The following is a 16620-nucleotide window of genomic DNA, read 5'->3' as shown; positions in this document are numbered from 1 at the left end:
ACATTTTGGGGGTTACAAAACATAAAATAATATGTATTATTTAAATGTACTAAAAATTAATTCAAACTAAATAGGTTTTATAGAATAAAGTGATATATGTCGTGAATTTAGCAAATTATTTTAAAAGGAAATAATGAACAATAATAAACAAAAATATGAATGTAATGTCATTAACCCATTTATATGAAGGTCATGTCATTAACCCAAATATATATATATATATATATATGTGTACTGCAGCATTGATACATTTACGGACATTAATTAATAAACAAATCTCTGATTACCTTCAATAAAATGAACCACATTTATGTAAACAACATAAATGCCTGAAGACAAACTTTAAGGCATCAAAAGTGATCACATAAGGTCAGTAAAGATGTCAATGCAGGTTTCGATGTCATACTCAAAGAGTTTTGTCTCTGTAACATGAATTCATTTCAGCACACATGACTTAGTTATGGAGCACTTGCGCCATCTTCTGGAGACATAACATAACAACATACCAGTATAATGTGTAGTACACAACATGACTTGAAACAAGTTTAAACAAACTCTAAAGATATTAAAATAGCAGATAGAGTGGGAAAAAAAAAACATTTAATTAGCATAAGAGATTTTAAGCCAACTTAAAACCAGGGGAGAAAGTGTTGTAATACTACAAAAATACTACACACTTCACCAATTTTATAACACATTCTAGCCTGGCAGAGGACTTGCACTTTAGCCATTACTAATCACTGGCTAAAGGCTAAAGCACTGAACACTAACTGACTGAGTGAGTAAGAGGTCAGTGTTGAATTTCTCTTACCTCATTAGCACTGGGCAGCTGTACTTGAGGTGATCCCCACTCCTTACTGATCTTCTCTCTGATCCTCTGAGGGATGATCAAGCACTCATCAATAACCAGATCTGGGTAAATCAGCTTTAACTCTCCCCTAAAGAGTAAAAATGCAGGTATGAATACGTTAACCTGTCTATAATATACTCCATCACTATTCAATGAACAGTTTATGGTTTCCTATAGGTCATAAAACACTAATATAAGCTGTGAATAGATTGCACTGAAAGTTGAACTAGTGAGTAAGTTGTCAGGTTTGTAAGGCTTGTTGTGTGGGTTTTGAGTGGGACCGGCTGCTTAAGCATCCATGACTCAGTGCTCTGAGGGAGTCCTACACATCCCACACCGGCCTACAAGCCAGACTTCAGAAATCAATTCATCTAAAGCAATATGGTTTGGAAATTAACCCTAGTCCAAAAATCCTAAAGTTTAACATTTGTAAAGGATTCCAATTGGAATTTTAATGAACCAATCCCAGCAGGACAAAAATGCCTATGTAAGACATCAGAAGGACTTCACATGCATTCAAGTTTTCCATTTTTTCCAACCACAGTTTTTAAGCAAACATTCAGGATGTCTTTTTTAATCATATTAACTAATTGTTTACTACATTCAGTTTGCTATTTCTATAGTGTGTATCAACCCCTAGTTTACAGTACATATGGGTCAACAATCAACATCTATATATGTAATTATTGTACATATGTGCATATAGACAATGTTAAATATAAAAAAAATATTCCTAGGTTTATATATAATCACGAAATAGCAACTGTCATTTCCCAGATGCTTTTATCCATAACGATTTACAGTTTAATTATTATAGTGACAGTTCACTTGGAGGAACGAGGTGCAGCATACATTTACTTGACTAAATGAGAACATTGTTTTGACAGATTTAGCTCACTTCTGAAGAAAAATATGTCACCAAACAAGATTAGCTCTCTGATTAACTCTGATATAATACAACTTAATAAAAAATTTACTTTAAAAAAAAATCATTCAATATAAGCTGAAAATAAGAATGTCCGAGAAGAAAATCTATCATGTTGTTGGTACATGATAAGCAAACAAGTTATTTGGAAACATTACAATTCTCACAGGATAAGAATTTTGGACAAAACGTCAACATTATGAAGTCTTACTTGCAGAATTCAGCATCTTCAGAAGTCAAGAGCCCATCACAGGTGGATGTGACCATGTGACATGCAGAGAGCACACACAAAACAAGCGACGTGCAAAATAAATGCATTTCCACCGACCCTTCAAGAGAGAGAAACGTGGATGAGAGTAAATAACTCATATCACTCTCTTTCATATTATATACGTATGTAAAACATACTTTAAGTGCGATTTCAAGACTTTATGTTAGAGGAAATCTATATTAAACGTAGGCTATATCATGTCTGGTTTTGATAAAACATTAAATCTTTGATAACGTTCATAATTTCTGTATCATTTACCTGTAATTCTCGACAAACTTGGAGATGTTAGTAGCTGAGGTTTAATAGACCTTCAAACACAAGTCTAGTCGTCGACTAAAATAGTAAGGTAATATTACGTTACAAAGTTAAATTGAGAAACACATTAGAACCGCCCACTCTTCACTACTATTGGTTTACTCTGCTATTAACCTACACCTTAGTGGTCTATAGATGCGTCAGTCATTTTTTGTTTGTTGTTGGGGTGGCGGTGCTTAATTTTTTTTTTTTTTTTTTTTTTTTTTTTTAGACGGCAGGTTGGTATTAATGCCACATGGCAACATGTGTTTGTTCCTGTAACAACATCTGTGATGTCTCTTTCCTGAAAATTATATCGACTGAATGCAAAATCGAAGCCGAAATTGTTCACGTATCTCGAAAATGTCCGGTTCATAATGAGCCAATGAATGAGCATGTGTGCCTGGAACGTGGAATACGAAGGACTATATTGGCGTTAAAGGGTTAGTTCACCCAAAAATGAAAATAATGTCATTTATTACTCATCCTCATGTCGTTCCAAGTAAGACCAAAAACAAAATAACGACTTTTCAACAATATCTAGTGATGGCCGATTTCAAAACACTGCTTCGAATCTTTTGTTTCGAATCAGTGGTTCGGAGCAGATAATATTGAGCAGTTTGACACGCGATCCGAATCACTGAATCGAAACAAAAGATTCGAAGCAGTGTTTTGAAATCGGCCATCACTCTAGTGTTGAAAAGTCGTTATTTTTTATTTTTATTTTTTGGCACAAAAGTATTCTCATTGTTTTATAATATTAAGGTTGAGCCACTGTACTCACATGAACTGTTTTGAATATGTTTTGAGTACCTTTCTGGATCTTGAGAAGTTTGGTGGCATTGCTGTCTATGCAGGCCTCACTGAGCCGTCGGATTTCATCAAAAATATCTTAATTTGTGTTCCGAAGATAAATGAAGTTCTTACGGGTGTACAACGACATGAGGGTGAGTAATAAATTACATTATTTTCATTTTTGGGTGAACACTTTAACTACAAGTCAAGCTGCAATACCAAACAGGGCCACATGGAGATGACGCCGAGAGCGCATATACGTGGTTTGTTTCGCATTAATAATAACGGATTCGCGCGTGCCTAATGTACGACTCCTGTATGCATTTGTAATCGTCTTTACCTTGATTACACTTGTCAAAACTTTTCTGGTGAGAATTGTTTGCTTTATTCAGCACATACAGACTAGTCCTGACTTTAGCAGTGGCTCGTTAGGGGCAAAAAATAAATCGCCCATTTCGGATAAGATTTGAGGACGCTGATTGGCTACATTTTACGTCATATCTCGAATATGTTCACAGCAATAGGTTGCTTGCAATCACGTGGTTCTGGTTACGCGCGAAATTAATGTGGAGGGCAAGCAGTGAAAATTAGAATGGAAGAGATGGTCCGTACTGTGCTGTTTTAGAAAGTATACACAGAAAATCACATCTTATGTTGGACGAGTTATGAAGAGGAGCGATTTTTCTACTGAATAGAGAGACTTGACTGCCATCGAGGAGGTAGATATAGAGAATGTGAAGCTGCCATCCCGCCGCGTTCAGGTTTGTTTATATCGCGCTGCCTTATAGTGACGTTAGGGCAGTATTTTTGATTTTCTGTCGTGATTGTGAAAAATGCCGCCATTGTAGGTCATTTATGCTGAATCGAGAATTGCAACAGGAGCTCACATCATCGTTCAGGGAAAAAACAGGACGGTGTAATACAATTTTCACACTAAGGGAAGCTGGAGGTGACGGGAAGACGCCGTATATCAAATCTAATAATGTCTCTGATTGAACCCACTCCCTATCACTCAATACAATAATCACAAAGCTGAGTGTTTTTGAAAGTGTTATATTTTGTTTGGTTTAATAATTAATGACTCTCACTCTTGTGAATGAGTTGCACGCATCCACTTCAAAACTGTTCACAAGCTTCTATGGGTTTGATTTTGGTTGTCATTTGTTGAAATAAATACAAAAAAAAATAAAAAAAATACAGTGTGTCGGTGTCTGTCATAGACTGTAAAAAAGGGTGTCTGTCCGCTGAATGCCCATCCGATTCTACTCCGTGGTCAGGAATCCATATTCATTTCAGTATCGACAGACGCAAAACGCTATAAAAGGTAAATAAAACTTTAAAACTTTTCAAGTTAAAAAACGATATAAGTTACGTAAACGATAAAAGCTCATTGTGGTTTCTCGATTTGATAGATTTGAGCAACCATAAATGACGCAAAACAGGACATTTGAGTTTGTAATAGGATTCCTATAAAGAAAAATCACTCCTTGCCCTCCAGCCGCATAACAACCTTATGTAGTCCCGCCCCTTTTCAGCGCTGCGCTCGTTGTCTTATAAACTTCCGGTAAGTATTTCAACAGCGATCTTATGTATTTATGAATGAACTGCTCCTTTTAAAATCTTCCCGGTCTACTGACATTTGTTAAGACATCTACTTTAAACATTTCAATGCTCATGATAACTTTCATTAACCTTGCAATAAGAAAATCCACTTCACCAGCTAATTATTAGTACCTCAGGGATGACGTGTTTTTGTAGGCCAACCCGAAAGTTAGCGGCGCACGGGTTTCCTCGATCGAAAGCCTATGCATTTTTCCAATAGTCTTTTGGAAAATCGCAAAAAATAAGCTCTGTGTTTAACAAAGGGTTATGACACTTACACGTTTTGTCTATCAAGATAATCTTAACAAGTTAACACAACATTTATACATTTTGAAGCCTAAATAAAGTCATCAGTAAGCTAACAGTAGGCTATAAACGGACTACAGGACACCATGGTTGCGGTTCAACATCACCACCACCAAGCTTCCTCAAACTTTATTTAAAAACATGCTCGCTGATTATGATCTGCGCTGTGTATGAATACTTATCCACTTTTTCATGAGAAATGCTGTCCAAATGTCCTGTTTGTCATGACGTCTAAAGTCCCCGCCAAAGGAAGTAGTTAATCCCTTTTAGCAATTTGTTAGCAACCTGCCGTTTTTAAGATACAATAAAGGTTTAAAAAATCACAAGAGGGTTATAACTGGTGTGTTTTATGTCATAGATCAAAACGCAAAAATATTTAGTGGCTTTGTTAACCACAGACCTTATTTCAGGCGATTTAGCAAAAACCCATTCAAAAAACCCATTGACTTTAGTGCGATGGAACCGGTAGTCCTAAAATGCTAACTCGCTTCCGGGTTTTGCCTACAAAAACACGTCATCCCTGAGGTAGTCTGTTGCTATGTCCAACAAGCCATGCCGCTCTCACACCACACATCATGTTCTCATGCAGTGAAAAATACATCACGGAGCAAAGAGGACACTGACAACGCGTCAACAGACAAGACAGAATAGGTTACTTTTGATATGAAACAAGGTCTCAAATTTCAAATGTTGTCATTTTTAAGGAAATGTAAACAATACAGATCGCTGTAGCAGAGATTGTTTATTATAGGGAGATGAGAGGGTCTGTATCTCTTACCATTGGAGAAAGCGTAACGGCTAACTTAATCACGTGCGGCACCTCTCAGCCTATCGTGTAATGGTCTCCTTCCCTGCGTACCGCTTCTGGTCTCCTACCCTGCATGCCACAGCCGGAGCGTTAAGGCTGATTTATACTTCTGCGTCGGACCTACGCCGGAGCCTCTGCGCCGTAGGCTATGCGTCTGTTTTCATTTATACTTCTGCGTTGTTGTCCGCATCGACGTGCATGCAGACCACTAGGAGGCAGTGTCCGCGGTCATGTTGAGGATCAAGGATGAATGTGTCCCCTGAAATAGTGTTTTTTCATTCATGTGGAAGTTGAGAACGCTCGCTCTTCTCCGATTGCTCCGCAGCAGTTTTTTGACCTGGGGGGGGTTCTAGCAGACCAATCACAGCACTTGCGGTCCGCGTAGAATTGGCGCGTTGTTACATTTTTGAAGAGGTGCACGTAAGGCTACGTCGTAGGCTACGCGTGCTACACACAGCCTACGCCGTAGCTACGACGTACACTCGATTCAGAAGTATAAATCAGCCTTTAGCATTAAGCCCCGGGTATACTTCATTTTCCGCGCCCGGACGCGTCTCGCGCGCAGTAGTGTCCGCGTATCTTTCAAAGTATACTAAACCACGGATGTGCGCGGATGACCGAGTTCGACACATGCGCAGTACATTTTTTTTCTATACTCTTTACCAGACACCGTGTCATCAATGGGACATTCGCTGGGCAGGATCGGAGAAGAAAAATAGTGCATCCACCAGTGCAACATATATTCAGAAGATACACCAAGAGAACAGGAATCAAAAACGATGGAGAAGGATATGCCTCTGAGTTTACTCGTCTTGTTTTTGAATCGCTCTTTACACACTCTTCTTCGACGACTGCACATTGTGCTCAGTAGTGTGCGTATTGCCATCTAGTGGACTCTTCTGTCCTGCTTGCGCACACCGTCCGCGTGGTCTCGAAATTTGTGCTGCATGTGGACGGGGTGTGCGGCCGGGGTCTAAGCCCTCCGCATGACAAAAATTACATCATGCGGACGGTGCACGAACGTGGACGTCCGAAGTATACCCGGGGCTTTAGCCGTTACGCTTTTTTGGCTAAAGGTTGCAGGCTTGCCTTCCAGTGGCTTTGGCTGTAGTGCCATTTCAAGTGGCTTGTGAACCGATCTCTTCCTATTAGTTCATTTATAGTATCAAATAAACATGAATGAACATCATAAGGAATGTTATTTCAACCACGGAAAGATGTCAGTACACACCATTTTTCAAGTTCAAGTCCACTGACGTTAATCTGCTACTCCCCTGACTGCTTTGTCGGACAAAATGGCGGATTCGGCGATATGATTGGTTAGATCGCCTGTCAATCACACTGTAATGGCAGTGAACAGGGGTCAGGAGTATGAAGCTTAAGAAAGTGCTTCCATCCACATCCATCCATCAAAAAGTACTCCACACGGCTCCGGAGGTTAATAAAGGCCTTCTGAAGCGAAGCGATACGTTTGTGTAAAAATATTTACACCATATTTAACAAGCTCCGAGATTGCCTGAACGAGGTGGTCTCGGCCCGATTGCAAATGAACTCTGGGGCTTGTGGTGTGAAAGCAGTCTGACCCAACTGACCAAACTATATCATATTTCATAACGGGAAATGTGTTATATAAAATACAGCAGTGTTTGATTCTGTGAGTGAGCACATTAGTTACTGCAGTTAAAAATCAAAGAGGACCTTTTCATCTTAAAATGTTGCGTAATCGCGCTTCTCCGTGCAAGAATGCGGTCCCGACGAAGCCTCGATTCCCGCTTTGCTGCATTATAACATTCGTATAGTGTTTGCGTCTCGACACAGTCTATTAGACAGTGCTGGGAGATACAGAGAGAGCGCGCTTGAATTAATACGAATGTAGTATATAATTTAACAGCGGAAATGATGGCTACATTTGTATAGTTTGCTTGTGTCTCGACAGTTAAAAAAAGCCACAATAAGGCTCACGAAACAAACTTGTCAATAATCTTGGATGGATGACGCAGAGGAAACTCTGACCAATAAGGGGACAGTTGTACACGCATGTGACTTGCATAAACACAGTTTGGTACGCTTTGAAATATTGCCTTGTGAAAGTGAACTGAACCAAGAAGAAAAGGCAACATTGTAACAAATTAAGTCTCTGTTTCAGAACAATGCAATCGATCTACAGGTGTGAAAACACCCTTAGTTTAAGTCCAAGACAAGATCGAGACCTTCAAAGATGGTCTTAAGACCGGTCTTGAGACCAAGACCAGTCTCGATTACTACAACACTAAAGTGAACTAATCCTTTAACTTTCAATTTTATGGACCTTAGGCTTAGTGGAAGAATTGCTAGACTGCTCTAATTTACCACATAGTCAAAATTGAACCTTATGGGGACAAACAAACAAATAAATAAATACAAAATGCAAACTTCTAGTTTGTGTTTATTAAATACTAGTATTTACACATTTCATGAATACATGCTGCAGGTTTGCTGAAAATACAAACTCCCCCCTCCCCAATACCAACTCATGGAAATGATGCCTGTTTCCCATACAAATCGTCAATGTCAGGCTTCTAAATAATGAGAGAACATTCAAGTTTTTCGTTCAGTCTTTTGATTTCAAGGCTTTCGTGGCTTCTTTGCTGCACTGGCCCTACATTGTTGTAACTGTGCAGCAAAAACAACATCAGGTGCTGCTGACACTCTGGTTTGTGCTTCTTTGCAATGGTGGCACTAGGACCTAAAGCTCAATAAAATGAGCTACTATAGGCTTTAAAGCAGTTATTTTTAATGATTTCATTATATTCTTAAATTACACACAGTATATTTTTTTCTGCTTAGACCCCTGATTATGTATCTTATCTGAGAGTAAAATAAAATAGGACATGCATCAGTGGTTAACACTGATTGGAAGTGCATGATTACTTTAAGTTTAGAGGTCACTATACAGTACACAGTATATTATGCTGCATAGTGCACAGTTGTCCCCAAGAGAATATATGCTTTTAATCTTTTATTTTTTACTATTCATAGCAGACCTAGTTAGCCTATTTGCACACAGCATGTCAAGGTAGTCAAGATTTAAAAATGTCCACCTAACTGATCATTGTTCATTTCTGTCATTGTATTCAATATTCTTCATCTGTAAATGGAAGCAGTATGATAACACGTTCACATGTATGATAACACGTTCACATAAAACCAAGACAATACAGATAAAGGTAATACACAAGGTAATAATGGGCTAGTAAAATAGACAAATAAACCATCTTTACCAAACAATATGACATAGTTTTTACACATTATGCAACTATTTGGTGTACAACACACATAATACATAACGGATATCATTACATTTCAAATATGTCTCTCCTTGTGTACTTTACATTAAGGCATGGGGTATCTTCTCTGCAGCAACTGATTAGGAACACAATGTTACTCACTTCTTACCTGAAGTACTTACAATCACACTTTTTTTTTTTTTTTTTTTTTTTTTTTTACTTATTTTGCTCGCAGAGATTTTCTACAATCTGAATTGAGCGAATCTGGGATGGTTAAAAACCCATAAGAAGGAAAAATCACAAGAAGGATCTCCTTTAATATCTCATTTGTTTCTCCTAGACCTAGACAGTAAGACTGAATGCAGACTTTTGTTTAAGGTGCTGGCTTCTCAAATTTTTCTTCTGCATTTTCATCTATTTTCATTTCTGCTAAGGAATTCTGGGAGTTGATATTAAACTCTATAATGCCCGAAAGAGCAACATCTGAGCAATAAATTCTAGGAAGATGAAAATAGCATATAGCACATGATACCTGTCATATCTCAGTACATTCATATCATCTCTCTCGCTTTGATTTATATAATAGCGTTACATAACTATATACTCTATAATGATAGCTTAAAAACTCAGAACTTTCATATCATATGCTAACAGATCGTTGTGATTGTGAATTGTAGCAATGTACGCCACTTAAACACTTGTCTTTCATAGGATGATTGGTAGAGACTTCAGATTGATGCATGTATAAATTGTATACTGCACTTTTTATGCGTACACAAGAGTCAGCGTAGAGTGCACGTGACGTGAATTTCATCATCAGAAGAGTACGCACACCGCCGGATTTTTGTAACCGCGTGTACTTTTTTTTTGCAGTAATTATTTTATCCACAAGGTGGCAACCATGCCCTGGGGGCGTCAATTCACAAGGTAGTCGAAGAAAAACTGCATAAACAGAACAGACCGGAACGCATGCAAGCTACAGAGACAATGGAGGCCTACATAAACGAGAGATTGTGTGAAGAGGTTAGAAAGTACCCTTATCTGTACAACTCTAGCATGAAAGAATACAAAGATGTTTACTCCTGTGTATGCGTATGAGTCAAATGAAATATACTTTCCAAGGCTGTGCGTGCGTTCGACTGCATGTACACTAGCATACACGTAAAACAATGAAGTATACCCAGGGCTTAAAATTCATTCATTTCCAAAATAACTTTCAAATTCCTTGAAACACTTTCGGATAAAACCTCTTCACACTTTAACACTTTATATGTTAATGACTAGAGTCAGCAAATGTTCCTGAGTGCTATTACAAATACTTAGATACTGAAAAATCTTCGCTTGCCCCACCAGAGGAATTAATCGTTATCATTCTGGATCTACATTCAAAGCAAACACATATTTTTGGGTTTCTAAATTAAAACTATATTCCTCAACATTCCCTTGATGCCAGCTTCAACAGCCTTGCACATGCAGGTCAGCTCTTAATTTGATTTATTAAAGCAGAAAAAACATTCTCTAATATTAATTGGTTTACAACTGCAGAAAATGCATAACAGATTGCTTTTTACTCTCCGTAGGGTGATTTACTGTCCTTTTTTTCACTGTAGAAGTCAATGTGGTGCTAGAAAAAGTAGTGTATTTATAAGTCATTCTGTATTTAAGGTGCTATTCGCTTCTGTAACTATCGCATGTGCTAGATCAGAAACATTCAAATCGCAAAGGGTTTAAGTCTATGTGAACCATGCTTGTGAGGTTTCCTCTCCTATATAGGGAGATGATGCACCTTAAATAGTTATGTAAATGTAAATTGTAAAACTGCCTTGCATTGCATTATTTAATTGGAGCTTTACTGTTATTTTTTCCTTACTAGTATATTATAGTATTAGAATAGTCATATAAATACCTTTTTTCCTAAGTTACTACTAGTTATATTAATATTTTAAAGACCCTAATGTGTCCCCTAGAATGGGATGCTGAAATATAGCAGATGTAGGAAACTCTCTACAACTACTTAAATGTAACATGCTGTGATGCTTCATGGGATGGTCACGGGCCTGCCCGTAAAACTCATCCAAAAGCTATTTGGAAACATTTAAAACTGTGTTTCTGTGTGTGGATTGATATCATCCACCTTATGAAGCAAATGTGAGCTTACTTTGGTAAAGACAGCAGCTAGTGCCCACACTTTGAATATCAGCAGTGTTGAGGCACTCTTTAGATTCCCTGTAGAGAAGCCCAGCGTGACTGTTCACCTGGGATCCTGTTTTGAAGTGTCTGGTTATAATATTACAGGTTGTTGCTGTTTTCCAGAATATTGTTATCGAGACAAAAATGCAGCTTTCAGGAGGCAATCTTGATGTAAACCTGAACTTCATCTTGCGATAGCACAAATACGTGACATTACGTCAGTAAATGCAGATTTTGTGTAAGCCCATAATCATTTTCGATTTGCACACTTGTCAGCTGATAACATGTGAGGTTACAATTATTAACAGGAAATAGAGAAGAAAGACTGCTTCAGTCTAACAAATAAGCAAAAATCTATACCACAGTGTGCAGGAAAAACAAATATTTAGTCTGTTGTGCACCAGTAACATCCAGCCTGAACATTCTTGAAGAGCAGGACTAAAAGGACATAAAGTGGCAAAACATGTTAAGCCCTATCAGCAGGTATAATGTTTATTACCACAGAAAATACACTACCATCTTTACGTTTGAAAGAAGTCTCTTATGCTCACCAAGGCTGTACTTATTTGATCAAAACACACCACCGATATATATACAGAAATTGTGAAATATTTTTACAATTTTACATAACTTTTTTCATATTAATAGTTTTTAAAATGTAATTTATTCCTGTGATGCAAAGCTGATTTTTTTTTTTTTTTTTTTAAAGCATTATTACTCCAATCTTCAGTGTCACATGATCCTTCAGAAACCATTCTAACATGCTGATTTGGTGCTTAATAAAAATGTCTTATCCATGTTGAAAATAGTTGTGCTGCTTAATATTTTTTTCCAAGATTTTTTTTTCGTTATGAATAGAAAGATCAAATGAACAGCATTTATTTGAAATAGAAATCTTTTGTAACATTATAAATGTCATTTTTGATCAATTTAGTACATCCTTGCAGAATAAAAGTATTAATTTCTTTCCAAATTTTAGTGCACTTAAACCCGCTCCTTTCTTACAATGGCATTCTTGACGTTCATATCTGCCTCCATCCAATCAATAACCGACGGATAGAACCAAGTCCCCGCCCTACATAAATCATTTCACATGTATATCACGATACGGAAAAAAACATCCATCACTACTTCCGTTTCATCGGAACCTTAAAAAGACAGTTCACCTCAAAAAGAAGATATTTTGAAGAATGTCAGTAACCAAACAGTTGATGGTCCCCACTGACTTCCATAGTATGGAAAAAAAATTACTATGGAAGTCAGTGCATAGGTCCATAAACTGTTTGGTTACCGACATTCTTCAAAATATCATCTTTTGTGTTTAGGTTTCAGGTTTGGAACAACTTTCATTTTTCATTTTTCAGAATTTTCATTTTTGGGTGAACTATCCCTTTAAGTCCTGTGGCTATACATTCTTTATACAGTGTGTGTTTTAATTTTTATTACTCGGCCCTGTGTATTTCTATGGTAAATGCCTTAAAGTACCCACGATTATTTTCAGTGGTAATCTACATTATGCCGTAGATAATGTCTGTGGACTTAAGTCTCCACGCGTCCCTCCACAAACCATCAACCTTTAAATGTCACATTAATAATACCTTTAGATGTTGAACCGTGGACACCATTTGAATCTTGAGAACGTCGGTCTGTTGAAGTGGTTTGAATGTAGATTGAGAAATTCATGTTTGTCGTGTTTGCTGGTTGCTCTAAAATGTTCCTGTGTTCTTGTCATTTAGAGCTGAAAAGCACTTAGCATTTCAAGTTATGAATATGTGCAGTCCTGCCATGGATTTTTCTATACAGATGATGATATGCAGGTTTTGATGGTTGTTTGGGAAACCGATGCTGAGTGTAGATTGTCTTTACACAGGTAATTGAGCAGCATTCTACCACGATATGATGTCACAAGAGGACATCAAAGCTGATTTGATGAAAATCCAACCAGTAAAGCAGAGAGACTAAACAAAGTGCTTTTAGTCAAAGCCTTGTGTTGCTTTAACTTACATTCTCCATCCTTTTGCATTTTTGCCTGTCCTTCAGCAGCTAAAAGCAGGGCTTGGGCATTTTGCTCAACAGAAAACAGGTAATCTTGTAGAGTTGAAAAAGGCTTTCATTCCTTATTGTTTATATCCCACATTTAGGGCTGTTAGGTGGATTGTGCACCCTGAGAGCCAATCAGATGACTGCAGAGGAACCAGCAGAAGACGGAGAATTGGAAGAAGGGGAAGACGGAAGATGCCAAAAGAGCCACTTGCGTTTACACTGACGCTTCTGGTACAAGTAATCTTCTTTCTCACGCTCCTTACGAGCCCGCTGATAGTGATCTTCTTCCTTTAGATACCACACAGGAGGCCAGCGATGTTTCTCAAAGTGCTCCTGGTTTTCTGCAAAACAGAATAAAATCGCCACAACTAATTTGATAACTGAGATAAAGGATGCCTGACACACTGCAAAAAAAAAAAAAAAAAAAAAAAAAGCTTTTTAGTAAAAATAGCCAGACATCTCTAAAATAAGATAAATGTAAACTATAAACTACCATTCAATAGTTTGTGGTCAGTAAGATTTTTTTTGTTTTGTTGTTGAAAGAAGTCTCTTATGCTGCATTTATTTGACCGTAAAAGAAAAACAGTAATATAGTGAAATATTATTACTTATTACTATTATTACTATTTTTTATTAGTAAATATAATTACTATTATCAATTTAAAAAACTCTTTTCTATTTTAATATACTTTAAAATGTAATTTATTCCTGTGATCAAAGCTGAATTTTCAGCATCATTACTCCAGTCTTCAGTGTCACATGATCTTTCAGAAATCATTCTAATATGCTGATTTGCTGCTCAAGTAACATTTCTTATTATTATCATGTTGAAAACGTCTCGGTTACTCTTGTAACCTCCATTCTCTGATGGAGGGAATGAGACATGGGTTCCCCTGGAGAAAACGCCACAACAGCTGAACCATGTTACAAGTTTTTGGCAGTGCAGATGCCGGCAAGCCCCCCATGCCGTAACAAGCACACTCGCAACATCATAACCTACCCAACGCCCCATGTAGTCCTTCATACCACGCCGGGACAGAGAGGGAATAGGTCGCTTCAGCCAGGAATAGGTCGCAACCATGGGAATAGGTTGCTTCAGCTGGTCTTTTGACCTTTTCAATTTTTTTTTAAAGTCACAGCTGTGCGGACCCAAGGAAGCACTGGGGAAGTTTTCCTTGTTCCATGTAGAAAAGGAACATTAGTGAGACCACATCCTGCCTGAAGAGAGGTTAACATGCGGAGAATACATCACATGGACTTACCCACCAGGATGTGCCACACATGGAAAGAAGTCTCTGCAGTACAGAAGGTCCTACCTGAAGAGGGAGGAACTTCTACAAGCACAGTGACTGGCGGTAGAAACGGCGTTCTGCCTTTGGGAAGACACGGGTTTACCGTCAGGGAAACCGCATTATGGAGGATACCTCATATGGGATCACCTCATATGCAATTCTGGGAAGAGAGCCCAGATACCAGTCATCCAACCATGAATGCTTGGGACAGGGTGGAGGATTTCACTCTAGCCCAGTGCTCGCGGTGGCCCGGGCAAGCATGGCCGTCAACTCCACATCGAACTCGGGATGGGCTACCGCACCCGAAGTTGAGTCCTCACACTGCATTCACACAGGGCATCAGCATCAATGCTTGACGGAGGGCGTGTCTGAAGCATGTGTTGACGCAACCATTATAGTGATAACAGCCAATCACATTACTTTCCAGTGTTGCACGAATGCAATTGGCTAGCGACTGCTCTAGGGTGTTTGCATAAAGCGATCTGATTGGTTGAAACCTGCGTTGGCACTTAAAGTTAAGAAATCTTCAACTTCTGCCGCTTGCAACGTGAGGGAAGTGATGCGACGGAACCCACAATTCAGTTTGGCAATGCATAGGCATTTTTATACAGAAAAAGCAGTACAGAAACGAACTCTGTAGCCGCATAAAATCACAAAAATGTGCATTTACACAGAATGTTTAATGCTTCTCTGAAGCGGCATAAATGCATTTACACAGGAATTAAAATCACAGGAAACAATGCTTTGAACATTACCATTTTAAAAATACAGTTTTAACAAAATGAATTTAAAAATAATCAAACAATGAAATAAAACTCAAAATAAAAAAATAATTTCCTCTGTGTGCTAGCTATCTCACACTTTGATGTTTGTCATAATTCTGTGGTACTGATAGTTATTTTCTATTTCTTAATAAAATTGTTACATTTGGATCAAGTGCTACAAAGAAATTATGAATTTTTACACCGGATACATCACCGCAGCATTAAAAGAGGGCGAACGTTTTTTCAAAGAGCCAGAAAGTCACTGGCACAACAAACGAACATTGATGCTAGCGTTAGCATTTCAGGCAGGACAACAGATGTCACCAGACCATTGTGTGTGGGTGAAAATATCATCCTCAAAGAGAGGATTTTTGGAATATAACATAACGATACACAATTACAGTGACGCTGATTGTGTTAAGCATTTACCCTATCTGAGAGAAATGTAGCAGCGCAATGATCTGCCCCTTCAAAGGAAGATTATAAACGGAGACTTCACGGTGTGAGTACAGGACATTTTTACTTCACGGTCTCTTGTTGGTATACATTTTTTAATTTGCCTAAAACAATATGAAGCGAGGTCTGTATTTTGTCTCCCGCTTTTGATTCTCGTGCCGCCAGAGCTGACAGGCGTGCTTTTGGTTGTCATGACAATGACGTAGTTTAGTGCGGCACAAGCTCGCGTTCATTTACACTGAACCAAAACAGTATCAGAGTTGCCTTTGATACTAGGGGCTGAGGTGGGTCAGACCCGGCGTATTTTAGGTCTGCTTTTATGTGGCATTGCGTCTTTACACAGAATTTTGAGCAGGTACAGACCCGGCTTAACTCAGCTGTGTAAAGATGCCTCATGACGTCACCCATTGAAAGTAAATGAGAAGCGTTAACGCCGACGCCCCGTGTGAATGCAGCGCCAGGGTCGGAAGGCATTAGCGCATCCCCAGGTGCTGTGATCAATAATTCATCCTCATCTGGAGCCCCAAATGAGAAATCAGCTGCATCATGTGGTGCAACATTAAACTCATCCGGGAACTCCACTGGTCACAATGTGCAAAACGAGGAATGGGAGGTCCTATGGGGATTTACCCGATGGAAAAGCTCCCATTGTTGCCCTCAGATCGTCCTGAGCGCTAGCCGGTGCAGTCTTGAGCATTTCAGAAGGACCAGGATGAGGAGCAGCTGAGGTGACTCCTTTTACTACTGTAGAAAAGAGA

The 16620-nt window shown here is 38.5% G+C and overlaps 2 protein-coding genes across 8 annotated transcripts in view; both read right to left on the bottom strand.

Moving 5' to 3' along the window:
* The window catches only part of LOC127517090 (phosphatidylethanolamine-binding protein 4), a 137230-nt gene extending 133655 nt beyond the window's left edge, over nt 1-3575 (bottom strand). The window contains exons 1-3 of one of the 2 annotated variants that reach the window (XM_051902270.1): nt 3476-3575; nt 1987-2104; nt 812-938 (exon numbers count right to left, since the gene is read on the bottom strand). In XM_051902270.1, coding sequence (XP_051758230.1) covers nt 812-938; nt 1987-2093 — 234 coding nt within the window. In that variant the 5' untranslated portion in view covers nt 2094-2104; nt 3476-3575. Of the gene's footprint in view, nt 1-811; nt 939-1986; nt 2105-2304; nt 2949-3475 lie in introns of those variants that run through there. The other variant, XM_051902269.1, reaches the window with a different exon arrangement.
* A 4683-nt stretch (nt 3576-8258) lies between these two features.
* The window catches only part of LOC127517083 (rho-related BTB domain-containing protein 2-like), a 29695-nt gene continuing 21333 nt past the window's right edge, over nt 8259-16620 (bottom strand). For all 6 annotated transcript variants that reach the window (XM_051902252.1, XM_051902250.1, XM_051902253.1 and 3 more), the window contains exon 10: nt 8259-13691. In XM_051902252.1, coding sequence (XP_051758212.1) covers nt 13483-13691 — 209 coding nt within the window. In that variant the 3' untranslated portion in view covers nt 8259-13482. The remainder of the gene's footprint in view (nt 13692-16620) is intronic.

Source organism: Ctenopharyngodon idella, chromosome 8 (genome assembly GCF_019924925.1).
Source record: "Ctenopharyngodon idella isolate HZGC_01 chromosome 8, HZGC01, whole genome shotgun sequence".
Lineage (NCBI taxonomy): Eukaryota > Metazoa > Chordata > Actinopteri > Cypriniformes > Xenocyprididae > Ctenopharyngodon > Ctenopharyngodon idella.
Note: the sequence above shows the minus strand (reverse complement) of the source record. Positions and strands in the feature narration are given on the sequence as shown.